At 34.0% G+C, this 15,863-nt stretch overlaps 2 protein-coding genes across 2 annotated transcripts in view; both read right to left on the bottom strand.

Annotated features, from left to right (window-relative positions):
* The window catches only part of LOC100262322 (rRNA biogenesis protein RRP5), a 32,255-nt gene extending 22,239 nt beyond the window's left edge, over nucleotides 1-10,016 (bottom strand). The window contains exons 1-12 of the mRNA XM_010655552.3: nucleotides 9,643-10,016; nucleotides 9,274-9,485; nucleotides 8,629-8,769; nucleotides 8,234-8,407; nucleotides 7,470-7,569; nucleotides 4,998-5,110; nucleotides 4,769-4,891; nucleotides 4,576-4,647; nucleotides 3,746-3,838; nucleotides 2,547-2,660; nucleotides 2,329-2,451; nucleotides 108-293 (exon numbers count right to left, since the gene is read on the bottom strand). Of these exons, the coding sequence (XP_010653854.1) occupies nucleotides 108-293; nucleotides 2,329-2,451; nucleotides 2,547-2,660; nucleotides 3,746-3,838; nucleotides 4,576-4,647; nucleotides 4,769-4,891; nucleotides 4,998-5,110; nucleotides 7,470-7,569; nucleotides 8,234-8,407; nucleotides 8,629-8,769; nucleotides 9,274-9,485; nucleotides 9,643-9,808 (1,617 nt within the window). The 5' untranslated portion in view covers nucleotides 9,809-10,016. The remainder of the gene's footprint in view (nucleotides 1-107; nucleotides 294-2,328; nucleotides 2,452-2,546; nucleotides 2,661-3,745; nucleotides 3,839-4,575; nucleotides 4,648-4,768; nucleotides 4,892-4,997; nucleotides 5,111-7,469; nucleotides 7,570-8,233; nucleotides 8,408-8,628; nucleotides 8,770-9,273; nucleotides 9,486-9,642) is intronic.
* Nucleotides 10,017-12,893: 2,877 nt separating this feature from the next.
* Nucleotides 12,894-14,218, bottom strand: LOC100262356 (F-box/kelch-repeat protein At2g44130). Its single transcript, XM_002281231.5, has one exon. It carries the CDS (start codon nucleotides 14,053-14,055, stop codon nucleotides 12,988-12,990), a length of 1,068 nt encoding a protein of 355 aa, XP_002281267.2. The 5' UTR covers nucleotides 14,056-14,218; the 3' UTR covers nucleotides 12,894-12,987.
* Nucleotides 14,219-15,863: the final 1,645 nt, after the last annotated feature.

The raw sequence follows: 15,863 nt of genomic DNA, 5'->3' as shown, positions 1-15,863 counted from the left end.
CTATCCCTTCTCTACAATATACTTCACAAGAATCCACCAGGAATCATCCAACGAGCGAATACAGAAAATGGAACTGTCTTAAAATGCATATGCCGTTAGGGAAGAACCTTGAATTTTTTCCTAGGCTTCACAATATCAAACTCAGACATATGCCGAAGAGGGCAGAGCGCCTTTACACCACTGGGGAACTGCACTATAGCACCAAAACTATCAACAGCAATAACTTTTGCTTTCACTACCATGCCAGGCTTGACATCTGAGTGGGTGAATACTGAACCTTCAAAAGCACTGGCCTGCTTAAAGCAAAACACAAGACAACAAATGAAGACCTAACAGCATAATGATAAGACCTCATTTCATAAAGCAAACAAGAGGAAAATGGAAACTCTTTTAACACCACATCAACAATTACAATGCCACTCAATGGACACCCTCATATACCCTTGTTTTGGTATCAACCATTTGCTTCATTCAAATAAATTACATGAACATCCTGTAATTTCATTTCAACCATTCCGCTAGTTAAATAAAATCTTCAGTCATAACAAGGCAAACTAAGAAGCACATTCCACTAATATTGACACCTGAATAATCATTTCCCACACATTAGAGGAGTCATACATGAGTGAGTGCACATCAAAATGCCTTACCTTGGAAAAAGCCATCATGCTTCTCAACTATGGTAACAAATCAGGGAGCATTTTTCAAGAAAAGGGTATCAGATTCCCCAATCCACCACAAGCAAAAGCATCGTTTCCATTCTCTCAGCCTACTATTACCAGTTCGATTAGGAAGATATATGCCAAAATGGTAATCCTATAGACAGCAACTATTACCATGGCTTAAGAAAAGGTGAAGTGACAAAAGCAGGCCCGGAAATGGATGATAGACAGATGACAAAATGAACCAGAGATATTTGACAAGAATAGTCATGTATAGTGAAAAAATGTTGTTGCAACAAACTGTTTTAAGACAATTAACCCATTAGAGCAGCACCACTATTATTTAAGTTCTACAAAATGAGTTAGAAATGATACTAGAACCCTCAGGCCACAAATGGTTAATAAAACATAATAGGAGATGATTCTTGCCAAACTCTCAGTTAACAGGATTAGAGAAAGCCCTCCAGTAAATGATTTTATGGAAGAAAAGAAAATTGAACATCAAGGGCTACAGTTATTGCTGCAAACTTGTATAAACAAGATCAGATGAATAATCTGTTAACTTGAAATGCATTATTAGACTCATTATCTTATAGCTTAACTTTTTGGGGCAATTGGTATGTTCAACATGGTATCAGATTTCTGGTTCCTAGAGGTCAAGTATTTAAACCTCTATGTCCTTATTTGTGTTTGTGACCGATTTTTTGTCTGTAATTAGTTATTTTTATCTTATTTTTATCTTAACATGCAGGTGGGGGCTGCAAGTGAGGGATGATATTAGCTTGATAGGCATCGTTAGGCCCATTAGTTAACACCTAAGCTTTTCAGATAATTAGTGGTTTAACATAATCAACTTTCTTTAAAAGACGACAAAAATTCAAATGACAACTTGTTTCTAAGATGTTGCTAGAAGCAGCAGCCATAGTATAACTGTTACCATGATAGATCTTAAAAAAGCATTGATGATATGATTGACGTTTTCTGGTGGATATAGTAAAGAAGTTGCCAGTTCATCTCATGTGACTTTTTTTCTTTTCCTATTTTTTCTTTCTTTCTTTTTTCCATTTCATGACAAACTTCTGTTTAAGAAGTAGCATAAAATTGGAGAAATCTCACCAAACTGAAAAGGAAAAGGGAACACATGACAGATAAATCTCCCAAGTCCAACTTAAAAGGAGTGAAGATCATGGTGCCTCTTCAGCTAAGAAATCCCCATTAAGGTAGAAGATCTAAAAGCCCAATAAAAACCACACTTCATCTTCAACAATACTTTGATAATATCTCCAATGAAAGGCATATACCTTCCAAAGCAGCATTAATAGTGAGAAAATAATAACTTTACCAAAGATTCCAGACTACTTGGCAAAGAAATGTGACAAACCCAAACATAAAAAAGTCATTTTCTCTAGATCAAACATTGGATAAAACTGTCACTTTCTACAACCAGCAAATTGCTCTATTACAAATGCAATCTGAAATCATATTTTAGTAACAATACAAGTGTTGAAAAAAGTTTGCAAAACACAAGAAAAAGAAACAGAATAAATGTGGAAGTGGGAGAGATCAACAAAAAACCAAACCATTGGAGACCATCCTAAGTCAAGAAATACCTATTACCAGAAAAGCTAACCTCAAAAGACAAATTTTAAAAGGAAGGAAGAATGACCTTTAAAGTCCCCATAGCAAGCCCTTCCAAGTTTCTAAACCCAAGAATTCGAACACGAACATGGCTACCTTCCTTATACTTCTTCTCCATTTTCCGAACTTCCTCATCAGCCACATCAAATAACTGCAGTCAACATAAATTTAAATTATCGCCACAAATTCAAGTAAATTTCTGAATAATCAGAATGATTTGTAACTGAAGCAACAAAATGCACATACAGTAACATATGTTGGAGTTGAAGCTGGAGTAGAAGGGACTTCAAGCAGAAGGCCCAATCCTCTGTCAACTCTGATTACTTTTGAGTGGTCATAGATATCACCGGTTTTAACAGGCTGTATATCAGACAGAATGTCAGTCTAAAAGCATATATAATCCACATCAGTACATTAAATCAGCAAGTATTTTTTTTACCAAAAACAAAAAAAAAGATTACTTCAGCAGGATTAATGGGTTGTTCCAGGGCAAAGGGAAGCACTTGGGCTTGATTGGAGATATGGGCATCTGGTCTGGGATATTTAGGATCTCTCTTTCTCCTTGGGGATTCAGTTCTCCTGGAGAAGAGGCAAACTTCATTGGTAAAAGAGTAGTCAGGGATAGCCAAAACCTGCTTAGGTTACTTCTTCTTTACAGCAGTTGTTTTGAGTATTCCAACTTCTCAGTTTAGCTTATTTTAGGAGGAGTCTAATCCTAACCCTTGTAGTGAAATTAACAGCATTCTCTCTTCTGTTAAGTATCAAGAAAAAGGGAGGGGCTCCATACAGTGCTCATGGATAGAGATGGAGACATGCAGGGTCAAAGACTAGGCTTACTGTGTTTTTTCTTTTCTAGGCAAGCAAAAATATTATAAACAGTGCCTAGCAAATGAGTGCACCAAAGTACACAAAAGACCGAGCCTACTGTTAAGCTCATCGTGGGCAAGATTATCATTAAATTACCAATTAGACAACATTATGACTACCATTCTAATCATGTTATATTATGATATTATTAAAATAATCACTCAAGTATGACTTTTTGTTACAATTAAAGACATTCAAACATGCAGCTTTCAACTAATTTTAGAAGAGATATCAAATGATTGTTTTCTTTTTATTTTTTTCCTCTTCTTTTCTTCCTTTTTCTTCCTCCATTTTCTTTCTTTTGCTTTTTACACCAACAAACAAAATTCATAGGGGAGATCAGCTTCTCACTGGCCAGAAGCCAAGCAAAAGCCCAGACACATGTCCTGGCAGAGTTACACAAATCTTGACCCTGCTCATTTTCGCCCCAAAACTACCCAAATCATATTCAGTGTCCAGACATCCACCAAGAAAGGAATTGACGATGGAGAACTAAAAATAACTTCAAGTGCAAGGAATGGTGTTTCACAACCTGGAATAATGTGTTAAGAAGTATCATAATTTCATAATTAACTTACACAAGGAGGAGCCTTGTTATTAACAAGGTGAGGATTCAGGGTCAAACCAACAGCTCTAGTTGAGGGATCAATAAATAATATTCGAGCATTAACCTACCAAACACACAAGAGACAATCATATTAGTAGATGAAGGAGGGAAAATAAAGAACTAAGAAATTGCAAAAAAATCTATTCCATGGCAATTCAGAGGGCATGGCTGACCAAAATCTTACTCATGGCTAAGATCTATAAGGGCAAATTCCAGCATCAATGGCCAGTTGGTGCACACAACCAAGAAAACAAGCCCACATGATAAACAATGACCATACAACCACACGGTTTATTCCTTACTATGAAGCAATGTTATTAGTTATTGCAAGGACATTTAATAGCTTGAGCAACCAACAATATTCTTTATATATCTCACAACATCCTCATGTCCTAATTCTTCAAGTTGTTAAATCCTGCAGTCCAATATTCAACGCATGTGGTAAAAAGGATCCTACCAAAGCAATAAAGCATATTCAGTCATGAAAGTCGTTAGTTCTTGTCTTGCCGTCCTCTGAACAACAAAGCAAGTCATTCATGTTTTAAAATGTTAGCTGCTTAATGAATTTCGAACTTTCAGCATTCAGCCATGGCTAAAAGTTGTTCTATGAGACAGATTTTCAATTAAAATATGAAAGACACAAACCCCAGAAGCATGAAAGATGAAATATTTAAAACTTCAAATTATTATTCTCATAGTGAACAAAAGCACCCAAGAGCATGAAACCCAAATGGAAAATTGTATAGCAAAATAAATGCCAGGAAAAGAGTCAAGAGCAATGAACTATATGATTGAAACTACCTTCTTATTCTGATTGTAGTCATCCTTCCAGTTTGAGGAAGGGAAAGTCGTTTGCAAATGAAATATATCAACCTGGAAAAACGAAATGACAATAAGTAACCACAGTTGAATTTGAACAAATTCATAGACCATCTAATTACATCTGCAATCATATCAGTCTGTAATAAAGAGCAAATAAAACTGAACAACTTACAGTTCCTGTGAAGTATGTAAGAAATGATAACATAACCCCATTTTCAAAAGTTGACTGCACACGAGCATTAACCATCATGCCTGGAATGAGAAGATCGATTGAGATACCCTTCAGATCCTTAGTCTGTATTTAAATACAACAATAAAATGTAATATAAGAGAAGACTGCAAGAGAAAAGGATAAGCAAACAAAAAAGGAATATGAAACAATGGCATGACAGGTGACATACCACACATTTAGAAATTGTATCAGGGTCAGAACTCAAGTAAACCACTTTATGGGCTTTATCAATGCTTCTGATGACCCCTTGTAAAATTTGCCCAGTGTTAATCTCGATATTCTCTGAGATTAAAAGAAGTACAACACAAGAAGGGTTTTCAGAGGGAGCCAAATGTGAAAACATCCAACATATAAAGAACATAAAATCATGTGGCCAACAGGATGAAGGATAGTGTTAGAAGGCAGAGAAGATGATATCATACACACAATCATGCGATGGCATAAATTGCCATCGTTATACATATATGTAACAAATTGAAGAAGGATCCAACTAGAGTGATTAGATGCCCAAAGGCACAACTTGTTGGACTTTAACAGGGAACTTGCAATTATTCTTTTTCTTTTGTTTCTTAATAATAAAATTTCTAATCATTTTCTTCTCCTGAAAATTGTAAAACAAATGTCACAATTTCCATGAACTGACTGGGTGTTCTACTCAAGGAAATAGCCACACAGCTGGTGCATCCTGGACCTAATCATTTGCCACATCTAGAAATTTGGTCTCTATAAATTGAATTCAATTTAAAAACTGCTCAGAGTCCCTCCAAAATAATAATCATCAAATCTAGAAGACAGTTTCAAAGGAAATAATTGAATGGGTTTGCTCTTTGAATTGGGGCTCCAAATCAATCAACCATGTCGAGTTCAATGCCTCCTCTTCTGACATTAGGGATAATTTTAAAATGGAAGGGGATAAGCCTTTTACAGATCTTGTAGATGGAGGTCAAATCAGTACACAAAGACAAAGGGACATCTGAACAAAGTTGAGTCATGCAATTCTACGATCTTCACACAAAAGAAATAGAAGAATTTATGGCATGTTTACTTGACTCCTGAGAAATCAAATGAAAGGGAGTCATCCTTTCCTTCCATGGTATGCATATACTTAACTTTTGAATTAGCAAAAGGTGCAGGACCCACATGATTTTGAGGAATCTCATTCTCAGAATTTGAGAATAAGTTTTCTTGAAGCTCCCTAAGAAATCCCATTCCATTTCTTTATGAATGAAAATTAGACAAAAATGTCCTTGGGATTAATGTAATGACATTTAATTATGATAAACTTACATAGTAATGACATAATAGCCTATTAAAAACAATAATTTATTTTCTAAAAAAATTAAGAATAATGGCATAATTACTAAATATAATGAATTATCTTAATCATTATTAATTGAGATAATAACATATTTAATCATCAAAATTCAAAATGAAAGGATTTTGTATATTACAAAGTAGGTTAATGCACTTATACATATTTTAAATCATTTGGTTCAATATTAAACTTTTTAAATAAATTGAGGATTCTTGGATATTAAACAATGTTAACTCAATGAGAAACTAGCACATGAAAGGTAAATTAATGATGATATTTTTATATTTATTTTACTTGTGTAAATATTAATAATCATTTATGAAATTATTGTGAGGAAGATTAAAAATATCTTCTTAATAAAATATAGATATTTTTAATTCAAATTTCAATTTAATTATGGGTTAATTGCACTCACCTTCCCTGAGGTTTGGACTAAATACACTTAGCTATCATGAATGTGAAATTTCATTAAATACCCCCCTTATTTTGAATATTTTAAATCAAAGGGGAGGTTAGTTGAAATAAAGAATGAAATCGGTAGGAAAGGTATTTGATGAAATTTTAAATTCATGATGGCTAAGTATATATTCAGCCCAAACCTAGGAGAAGTGAGTGAAATTTACCCTTTAATTATATATATCTAACATTTTTGTATAACAAATTCTAAATTTGACTCAATTTTTTTTTAAGAGAAAGACGTAATCAGTTTAAAATATAGCATTGAAATGAGGATTATTTAAAAGAATAATATTTAATTTTAGAACTTCTTATCTCTTTGTATAAGGGCACTATGATAATTAGCTTCATTCTCATTTCATTTCCTGATATTCTTGTAAGCACTTCAATGAAATCGCTAATTCTAATTATGATTCCTTCCATTCTCTTCTCTTCCGATTTTGATTCCCTTTCCTTTCATTACCTTTCCACAAAAGTTTAGTAAACATGCTCTTAAGGCATTGGACTAAATGGGTAGTAAACCATGTCGTGAAATAGTGACCTTTGAGGTTCATGTGTTTCTCAGTTTACATATTCTTTTATCAGATCGGAATTTTACAAGTTAGATTTTACAAAGTGGAATTATTTGGGTCTTATGCAATTAAGGGCTGTTGAGCATTCTATCAGCACTATCTCAGAGATAGTGTCTTCCTCATGTACATATTATAATTACTATTATCTCTCTATTAAATCACATTTTTAATTTCAAAAAAAGGTGATAATGGGGTTGCAATTCAAAAGAAATGAAAAGCAGGTAATAGGTTAATTTATCTGTGAAGGAAGGTGCAATCAAGGTTAATTAGCGAACTAATTAAATTGACTGAAGCTAACCAGCTTGGCTGCTCTTTGGCAAGAATCCAGTGAATGAAGGCAATCCAAAATGAAGAATGTAGCCATGATCTTCAATGCTTTTGACATATGCAGTAAGGACCTGTAACAATCAAACAGAGTGAGATAGAAATTATAGGCTAAAAAATTCATAGCAAAATCTTAAGTGTAAAAGCTATCCAAAAGCGGTCACTTCATTTAAATCCAATCCTTTTTAAATGGTGACAAACCCTTCTTCAAGTTTCTGATTGAAGCTCAGATATCACCTTAAAGAAATACTATTGTCTTGAGAAGTGGGGTAAGTGGACAAGATTAAAAGATGTTAAATAAACATCTCCTTTTAATGCCAAAAGAAAATAACAATTGTAAGGTACTAATCAACACATAAAAAATGACATGCAATAAGAAACAAAATTAGAATAACTGAATCCCCATTTAAATTTTTTTCTAATATAACATAACTCAAATAAGATAAATTTTGAATAAATAAACCCTTCTAAACTGTACAATATAGTCAAAGGTCAAGTGGAAAACCATGAGTTTGACAAGACTTGAATCCTTGGCCCCACCATGTAGCAACATGCATCAGACAAGCATACAGACTATATTGAGATTTTAACAACACCACACAAACATTCAGACAACAGCTTCAATAATTAAGTAAATAACGAAGAGACTATTATCCACACAAACTCATGTATTGGTCTAAAATAACTAAGTTTGACAAAAATAATATTCATTTTTCCACAACATTTCACATGACGTACCATTCCTTCCTGAAGGGCATCCAAGGTGAAGCCCTTGTGCAACAAGGAGAGGCGCAAAGAAAGCCAAATCCTTCGTTTCCCCTTCTCTTTCTTGTCATCATCCAATTGCAACACAACACAAGAAACTAGCTGCCCAATATGAAATATTCTAGGAAGGAAAATACCTTCAGCATCCTGGTAAAGAATGAAATATAAACGTGAAAATTTGAAAACAAAAACATAGAAAAATACTATTAAACAAAAAATTCTGAATACAAGAAAACCTATGAACAACAAATAGAGATTTTGAATTGGGAAGTACATAAAAGAGAAAAACAAAAAGAAAAAAGACCACCACAAAGTCATGCATAAGAGCATTGCTTAGATATTTCTTCCTGATTAAACTACATAATCACCTTAATTTCATTACTAAAAAGGGGATCAAATGCTTCACTTGCACGAACTAATCCACGTAAGCCACCTGGAAGACTAATACCAAGGTCTTTCTCATTTACTTCAGCAACGACTCCCCAGAGCTTCATTCCGGGAGATATATTCTGAGTACAATAAAAGAACAGGAAGTTTTAGAACATTAATAACACTGAGATGGCAGAAGAACTTGTAAAGAATTACTACACAAAGCAAGTGAGAGAGGAACAAGACTTTGTTTGGTAGCAGAAATAAAAATGATTTTTTTCACAAACGATTTTTAAAATGAAAATAATAAACATGTTCATTATCAATCCATAAAATGTTCCCATTTACGAAATTGGTGCTTGAAATCCATATATCTTATCACCAAACATATTTCTATGCTATTTTCATTCCCTCTCTTTTCAGGGAAAAGGAGTAAAGAAAAAAAAAACTGACTTAGAATTAGATCAATTATCAGAAATTATAAGTATTTATAGACCCATATTTAAATTATTAACATAAATGAAATCAAAGGAATCAAAGCAAAATGAGCAGCTCGGAAACATAAAACATATGAAGATCAACTCCTCAATTTTTCACTACTTAACTCAGCAGAGCCTTAATTTGAAAAGTAGAAGAGCGCAAACCTTCAAAGTGATCTTATTTGCAAACCTAGGTAATTTTCCAGTGATGCCGTCACCAAAAAGTGAACCCATATCATCCTCCAGTGCATAGTTCTTCTTGGTCTTCTTTGCATTCTTATTCTTTTTCTTCGTCTTCCTCTCCCCAGCTTCAAATTCTGCATCGACTTCGGCACGAATTGCATCGTGCTCTTGCCGACTCAGCAAACTCCCACCACCTGCAAATACATAACAATCATAAAAATTATAAATAAACAAATAAAATGCCAAATAACACTTCTGGTCTCTCATTAGATGATTTTTTTTTTCCCTCCATTTTTTGGATTTTTTTCCTGGAGAAACCAAACGGGGGTTTTAGGGATTAATTATTCAAACCTCTGGGGAAATCCGGGACGTCGTCTTCCATCTGGAGAGCTAGGGATTCCGATGGAACGGCCTCGTTCTGTCTCATTCTGGGTTTAAACGGTTTTTTGGAGGCTCCGCGAAGTTTATCATCTCGTTTTGATTTTTTCGGATGCGATTTCTTGGACGGCGGTGCCATTGCTTGTTTCTCAGGAAAATTGTCCGAACTAATAAACCCTAACAAAAAATTGGGTTAATCTGCAAAGTCGGTTCCCTACAAAGGCCATAGAGAGAGGGTTTAGAAGGGTTTTAGCGATGTCGCCGAACTGCAAGAACAGCAAGTAGGGCTTCGATTCTTGGGAGATCAGGGTTTGGGCTGAGGATGATTAAAGCCCAATTGGTCTCCCACTCTGACTCAAGCCCTTTCCCAAACCCAAAAGTAGCCGTTGGAAGCAATCTTTACCGATCCGCTGAATCTCATCTCACCTTCCAAAAAGTGTGATTTATTTCATTAATTTTTTATTGTTAAAAATGGCAATTAATTTTTTATATAATTTAAAATTTTAAAATATTGATTTTTTTTTTCACAATTTTACCTTTAAGATATAACTTTAAAATTAAAATCAATTGTATAACAAAATAATTCGAATCAATATTTTATTTAATTTAAAATTTATCAGTATTATTATTATATTTTAAATATATCTTTAAAAATATATTTATTAATAGGGGTGCAACTTGAGTAAGTTGGCTTGAGCTTACCGGAGCCCAACTCAATATTTGGAGGGCTTTGGCAAATATTTTCAATACTCAAGCTAAATTTTGGTTAAGTTTTTTTAACCTTAACTTAATTTAGGTTTGATTCAAGTCTAACTCGAACTTTATTTAATGTTTTTTATATCATTTATAGTGTCTATTATACTGCATAATAATATTAATTTTTTCTAATTTTAAATAAAAAAATATCAAATTGTAATTATGCCACGTACTTTTTAAAAATATGTATATAAGTTTATTTTTTTACCTTTTTATTGTTATATTTGTCTTATTTGTTATTAAAATTTCAATATAAATAAATAAAACAAAAAATGAAAACGAATATGAATGAATTTTGAATCATACAACCTATTCAATATGATCAACTTCACTTTAACTCAATTAATCGCAAGTGATAAAATAAAAGTTCAAGATCATATCTCCGGTCATGACAATTAGATTCATGCAAAATAAGGATTTGTTGACTAGTCATTCCAAAACTTTATGTCCATACGCGGTCCATGAAAACTCACAAACCTATTCTCGTAGATTAAGGTCAACCATTGTTTTTCTAAAATTGTAGTACATCACTATCTTTTTTATCTTCTTCCCGTCAAATAATACTAAAGGTAGTTACCACACCAAAAAAATATGTTTTATGTATGTAGATATGGATAATTACTTCAAAAAAATGTGTTTCCACATTTCATTTATTTTTAGAAAAAATAATATTTAAATGGGTCTCAAATTTAAAAATATTTTATTTTATTTTTATTTGATTAAAATATAAATTGTTTTTAATAATTTATAAAGTTAAAATTTAAGGATTCAATTTAGGATTTAAGGTTTAAGGTCAATGATGTTATTTACTCTCACTTTAATTCAAACATAGGTTTGATTCACACTCTATATTATGATAAATATTTACCATTCGAAAAAATGAAAAATGGAGTATTTGTATAAAGAAATATGTTGAGAATTGGCATATTGATAAAACCTTTTAACCGAATAGTGTTTTTTCAACTCTCTCAAAATGAAATATATTTCGAACACATGTCATGGTTTCTTATTTCAATAGCATACAAATATCTAAATTTGATATTTTTAGACACTTTTTAAGACCTATTATTGATATTAAGTAGCAATCTATTCAAAATTTGTATTAATTTTTCATGATATCATTTATAGATCAAATGTATCACGATGAAATCTTCATAAAAATTTGTTGTAGACACAATGGAATCTGATAAGTGAGATTTCGAGTAAATGTTTACATAAATCTTATATTGTTCAAATAAATGATTAATTGAAATATTGAGTTATCACCGATACCAATACATATGAGATTGCCAAATATTTAGGAGTTTTTCTATTTAATCATTTTTCTACTTCTTGTTATTGGATATTTTATTCGTACACATTTTCTCTTTGTTTATCGAGCATTTAGTGAGTTTCAAAAATAGTTCAAAAATGTCAAATCCTCGATGATTCCATCATACATGATAAAGTTGCGAAAACTTTTGGATAGGCATCCTGCATTTGAATTGAATTTTTTTATAGTTAAATAATATTTTTATAGATGTTCTAGAATAATTAGAAGATTCTTTATAAGAAACAGGGGTTCTACTTATGGTGGCAACATGTTATTGGGTGGTGGTCAAACTCATGAGGTCAAATCAATACATTATAAAAAGAAACATTTGAATATTGATCTAATGAACATCATACAAATCTCATCAATCGAAGCACTTATTTTGGGAAATGCAGGACGTTTAAGTCATACAAATAAAGACATATCTTACGATGATTAGATTGATGATGAAAAAAGAATTTTTTTTGGTTTAGTTCTCCACCTTAACAATAGAAAAAAAATTATTAATCAAGTTCCATTAAGTCTGACTCATAGTCATCATTTATCAAAGAATAACTCAATAATACTTATTCTCCAGCTCGATTTTCACCAATGTTTTTTGCATCATTAGTCCCGAAGCCTTTTGGATTACTCTGAACATGGATTCATTTGCTGCTACAATTTGAAGAATTTAGGAAGTAATAAGGATATTTTATTTTTCTGTTAAATAAAATCCGAGATAGTAGTTAGGGTTCCTACTTGTATAAAGTAGTTACATTTTCTGGTTAGAGAGCTGGAACCAGTTTATGCTATACATCTATGTGCTCATGCTTTATGAAATTCAAGAAGAACAATTAGTTATCTTCTCAAAAATTGCATGGGTATCAGAGCCTTGTGCTCTTGATTCATTGTTTTCTCATGACGTACTGGCCGTGCTAAGTCCGATTTGTGGCTTAAAAATAACTTTTAAGAATACAAAAATAAATTTATAATTTAATTTGAAAATTATTATTACTTTCTAACGTGAATGATTTATTTGGAAATTCCTTTTGAAAATCTTTGAGTGAGCTCTTCCACGTACAGATTTCATAGATTCTTTGCGGACAAGGGCCCAAATTTTGATTTAGGCCGCCCATATATGACGACATTGTATTCAAGCAACTCAATCCAACAAAACTTCCAACAAAGAGCCCATTATACATTAACTCAGTTGACTTGTAAGCCAAAACAGAAACAGGAAAATACATACAGACTAGTGACTGCCTCCGCCGTCAGATCTCCACGCAACACCCTGATTGTACAAATCCCGAAAATCCATCCCCCACTTCTATTCTCTCCAATTTCCCATTTTGTCCTTCCTTTCTCTCCACCAAAAAGAACCCTTGTGGTGCACCCTGGTAAGCCGAGCCGGTCAAAAGTGTCCAGTCTCCTAAGTCGACTGCACAAGCCCCCACGCCCACCGCCGTGTCCGATTCGGCCCAGCTAAACAGCTTCCCATCTTTACCCACACCGACACACGACCTCGGACACTGATTTGTCCCCCACGCCTCGTCGACTCGGCTCCACCGACCGGTTTCCAGATCGAGAGACTCGGCGCTTTTCACGAACCCTCCTTGGCTCTCGGTGCCGTAACCGCTAACCACCCAGAACTCGGACCCGATTACGACACCTTGGCACTCGTCTCGTTCATCGCTCATCCGGGTCAACTCACTCCACTCGTCCCTCCTAACGTCGTATACCCAGGCGGTGCTCAGCGCGTTCTTGCTGTCGTCGTGGCCGCCGGCAACGAATATCCGCCCTTCCAGTTCTCCCGCGGCGAAGAACGAACGCTTCGATGGCATGTCCCTGCCTTGCTTCCACCGCCGAGTGGTGAAATCGTAGACAAACACATCTTTTACGGGGTCGTAACTCTCGGGGTCCCAGCCACCCATCACCACGAGCTTGCCCTCCGAGCTTGTCACCTGGCAGAACAACGGAAGCCCATCTGGATACTTGGGAACCGGAGCGATTCGCTCCCAAGTCCTACTCACCGAATCAAAAACTGAAATCCCATAACTCGGTGGTCGGACCGGTTTTCGCCCATCGGATTCGGACAGAACAGGGAGCGCTTGAACCAAGCAAGCTGCTTTGTGGGTGAATCCGGTTTGCTTTCTGAGGTAGTAGAACTCCTTGCCCTGAAGAAGCTCCCCCCATCGACGGCAAACCTGGGCGGCGACTCGGTGAGATGTGTAAGGCAACCGAGTGAAGCACTCGAGAGCGATTTCTTCAGGCAAACCCGGAATCAACTCAGTGAACTGGGCCATATCTTTCGGTGAACTCAGTTTTCTAAAAGCTTCCATAAGGTGTATGAAATCTTCCGGTTTCTCACCCTTACTTATAGTAGCAGTTTGAGGACAGCGAAGCAATCTAAATCCGCCACGTGTAAGAACACAGTTTCAACCGGCTTCGTCTTTCTTGCTCCTGCCTTGGTTTTTATGTTTCCACTTGGGTTTAGCAGCCGGGGTTTTATTTTTATATACATTAACTTCCATTTATAAATTAAAACAATTGCAATCATATGACTAAAAATGAGCCCACGAGTAAAATTGACATTTGCTATATAATTTTAACACCATCACAAATCATCCATTTTAATTTGACATTTAAACCCATGATCATTGGAAATTAAGATTCTTATATCATATTAAATTATCGGTTATTTAAAGATTAGATCATTACATGGCATCCATGTCATCATTTATCTATAAAATAATATTAATTTTTTTTATTTTTTATTCGATTTTGATTAAATAATCCCATTAATTTAAGATTTTATCAAATAAATTTTTTATTATTATTTTCATTTATTTTACTTTTTTCTTAAAATATCAAAATTTTATAAGAGTGAAATGAAATTAGCATTACGAAATATATTTTTTCTACCATAATTGGATTTGGTAATTGCCAGACAAATTTATGGGAATTTTCACAATGATCTAAGTCGATATTGAAAATAAAGCCAGGAGTCCATGGGCCGTTAAAGCGGGGGACCAAGGTCCATAACTCAAGCATCTAGAAGGACAGCATCAAGCATCTAGAAGGACAGCAATAAGAAAGAGAAACAAACAATAGACAATGGAATGGGGAAAAGGGCGGTTTGACTGATAGTTAGAAGGAGGAGGATGATCGAGGAAGGAGATAAGAGTGAGTAAGAAACTTCAAAAAAAACAAATGAAAAACAAGTCATGTGATGGAGACTTTGTCATTGAAAAGTGTAGGGTTCTCATAAATTGCTGGGTGTGGGTCATCCGGTCATCAGAGGGAAGACGACGAAGCCAACATGGATAATATGATAAGCCATGAGAGGTCATGACTCAAACATATATCTTATACTGAGTTGGAGTGGGGCCCAACTTTTGCACATGATGGAACCTTGGTGTTATCGGTTATGATAGGTGGACGCCTTTAGGACATTGATTTCGGTACTTAGCTGCTTGCCAGGCCACCCATTCCCACATCCTCCTATCCTATGGATGAGATTGAACCCTACTTATATTATTTTTCAACTCTTTGTTTATTGTATTTTTTCTTCTTTTAATGCTGAACACTATTTCTATCCTAGCCGTTCTTTTTATCCCATCTCATTTCCGTATCCATATCACTTTCTTTATTTGATTATATTACTCACATCTCATTTTATTTACCGTAAATATCATCCGTTCTAAATTAAAAAAACTTTTATAATTTTAAAACACATTTATATAATTAAAAAAAGCTAAAACTTATATAATATAAAAACTTTATCTCATATACATCGATATCACATGATAAAATAAAAATTAATATTTACTATATATTACTAAATTATTAAAAACAATAAAATTAATAATTTTGATTTATAAAACCACTTGTGGACTTATTTGAGACGTGAAATGAAATAAAGATTTTTAATTACTAAAAAAATCAAAAGAATCTTCCCTATTTGCCATCATTTCTTTCTCTCTTTTTTTCTAAGTCAAAAAAAGGAAAGAAATTGGGTGACATGCATGCACTCTCATGGGTGCAAATTGCAATCCACTTCATTCTTATCTCAAAAGCTTGATTTGTCATTTTCTTAATTTGTTCTTTTCAACACTCTAAACCAAATAAAGGGCAAAAGTGGGGCTAC

Source organism: Vitis vinifera, chromosome 8 (assembly GCF_030704535.1).
Source record: "Vitis vinifera cultivar Pinot Noir 40024 chromosome 8, ASM3070453v1".
Classification (NCBI taxonomy): Eukaryota; Viridiplantae; Streptophyta; class Magnoliopsida; order Vitales; family Vitaceae; genus Vitis; species Vitis vinifera.
The sequence above is the reverse complement of the archived record's forward strand: the minus strand, read 5'-3'. Positions and strand labels throughout refer to the sequence as shown.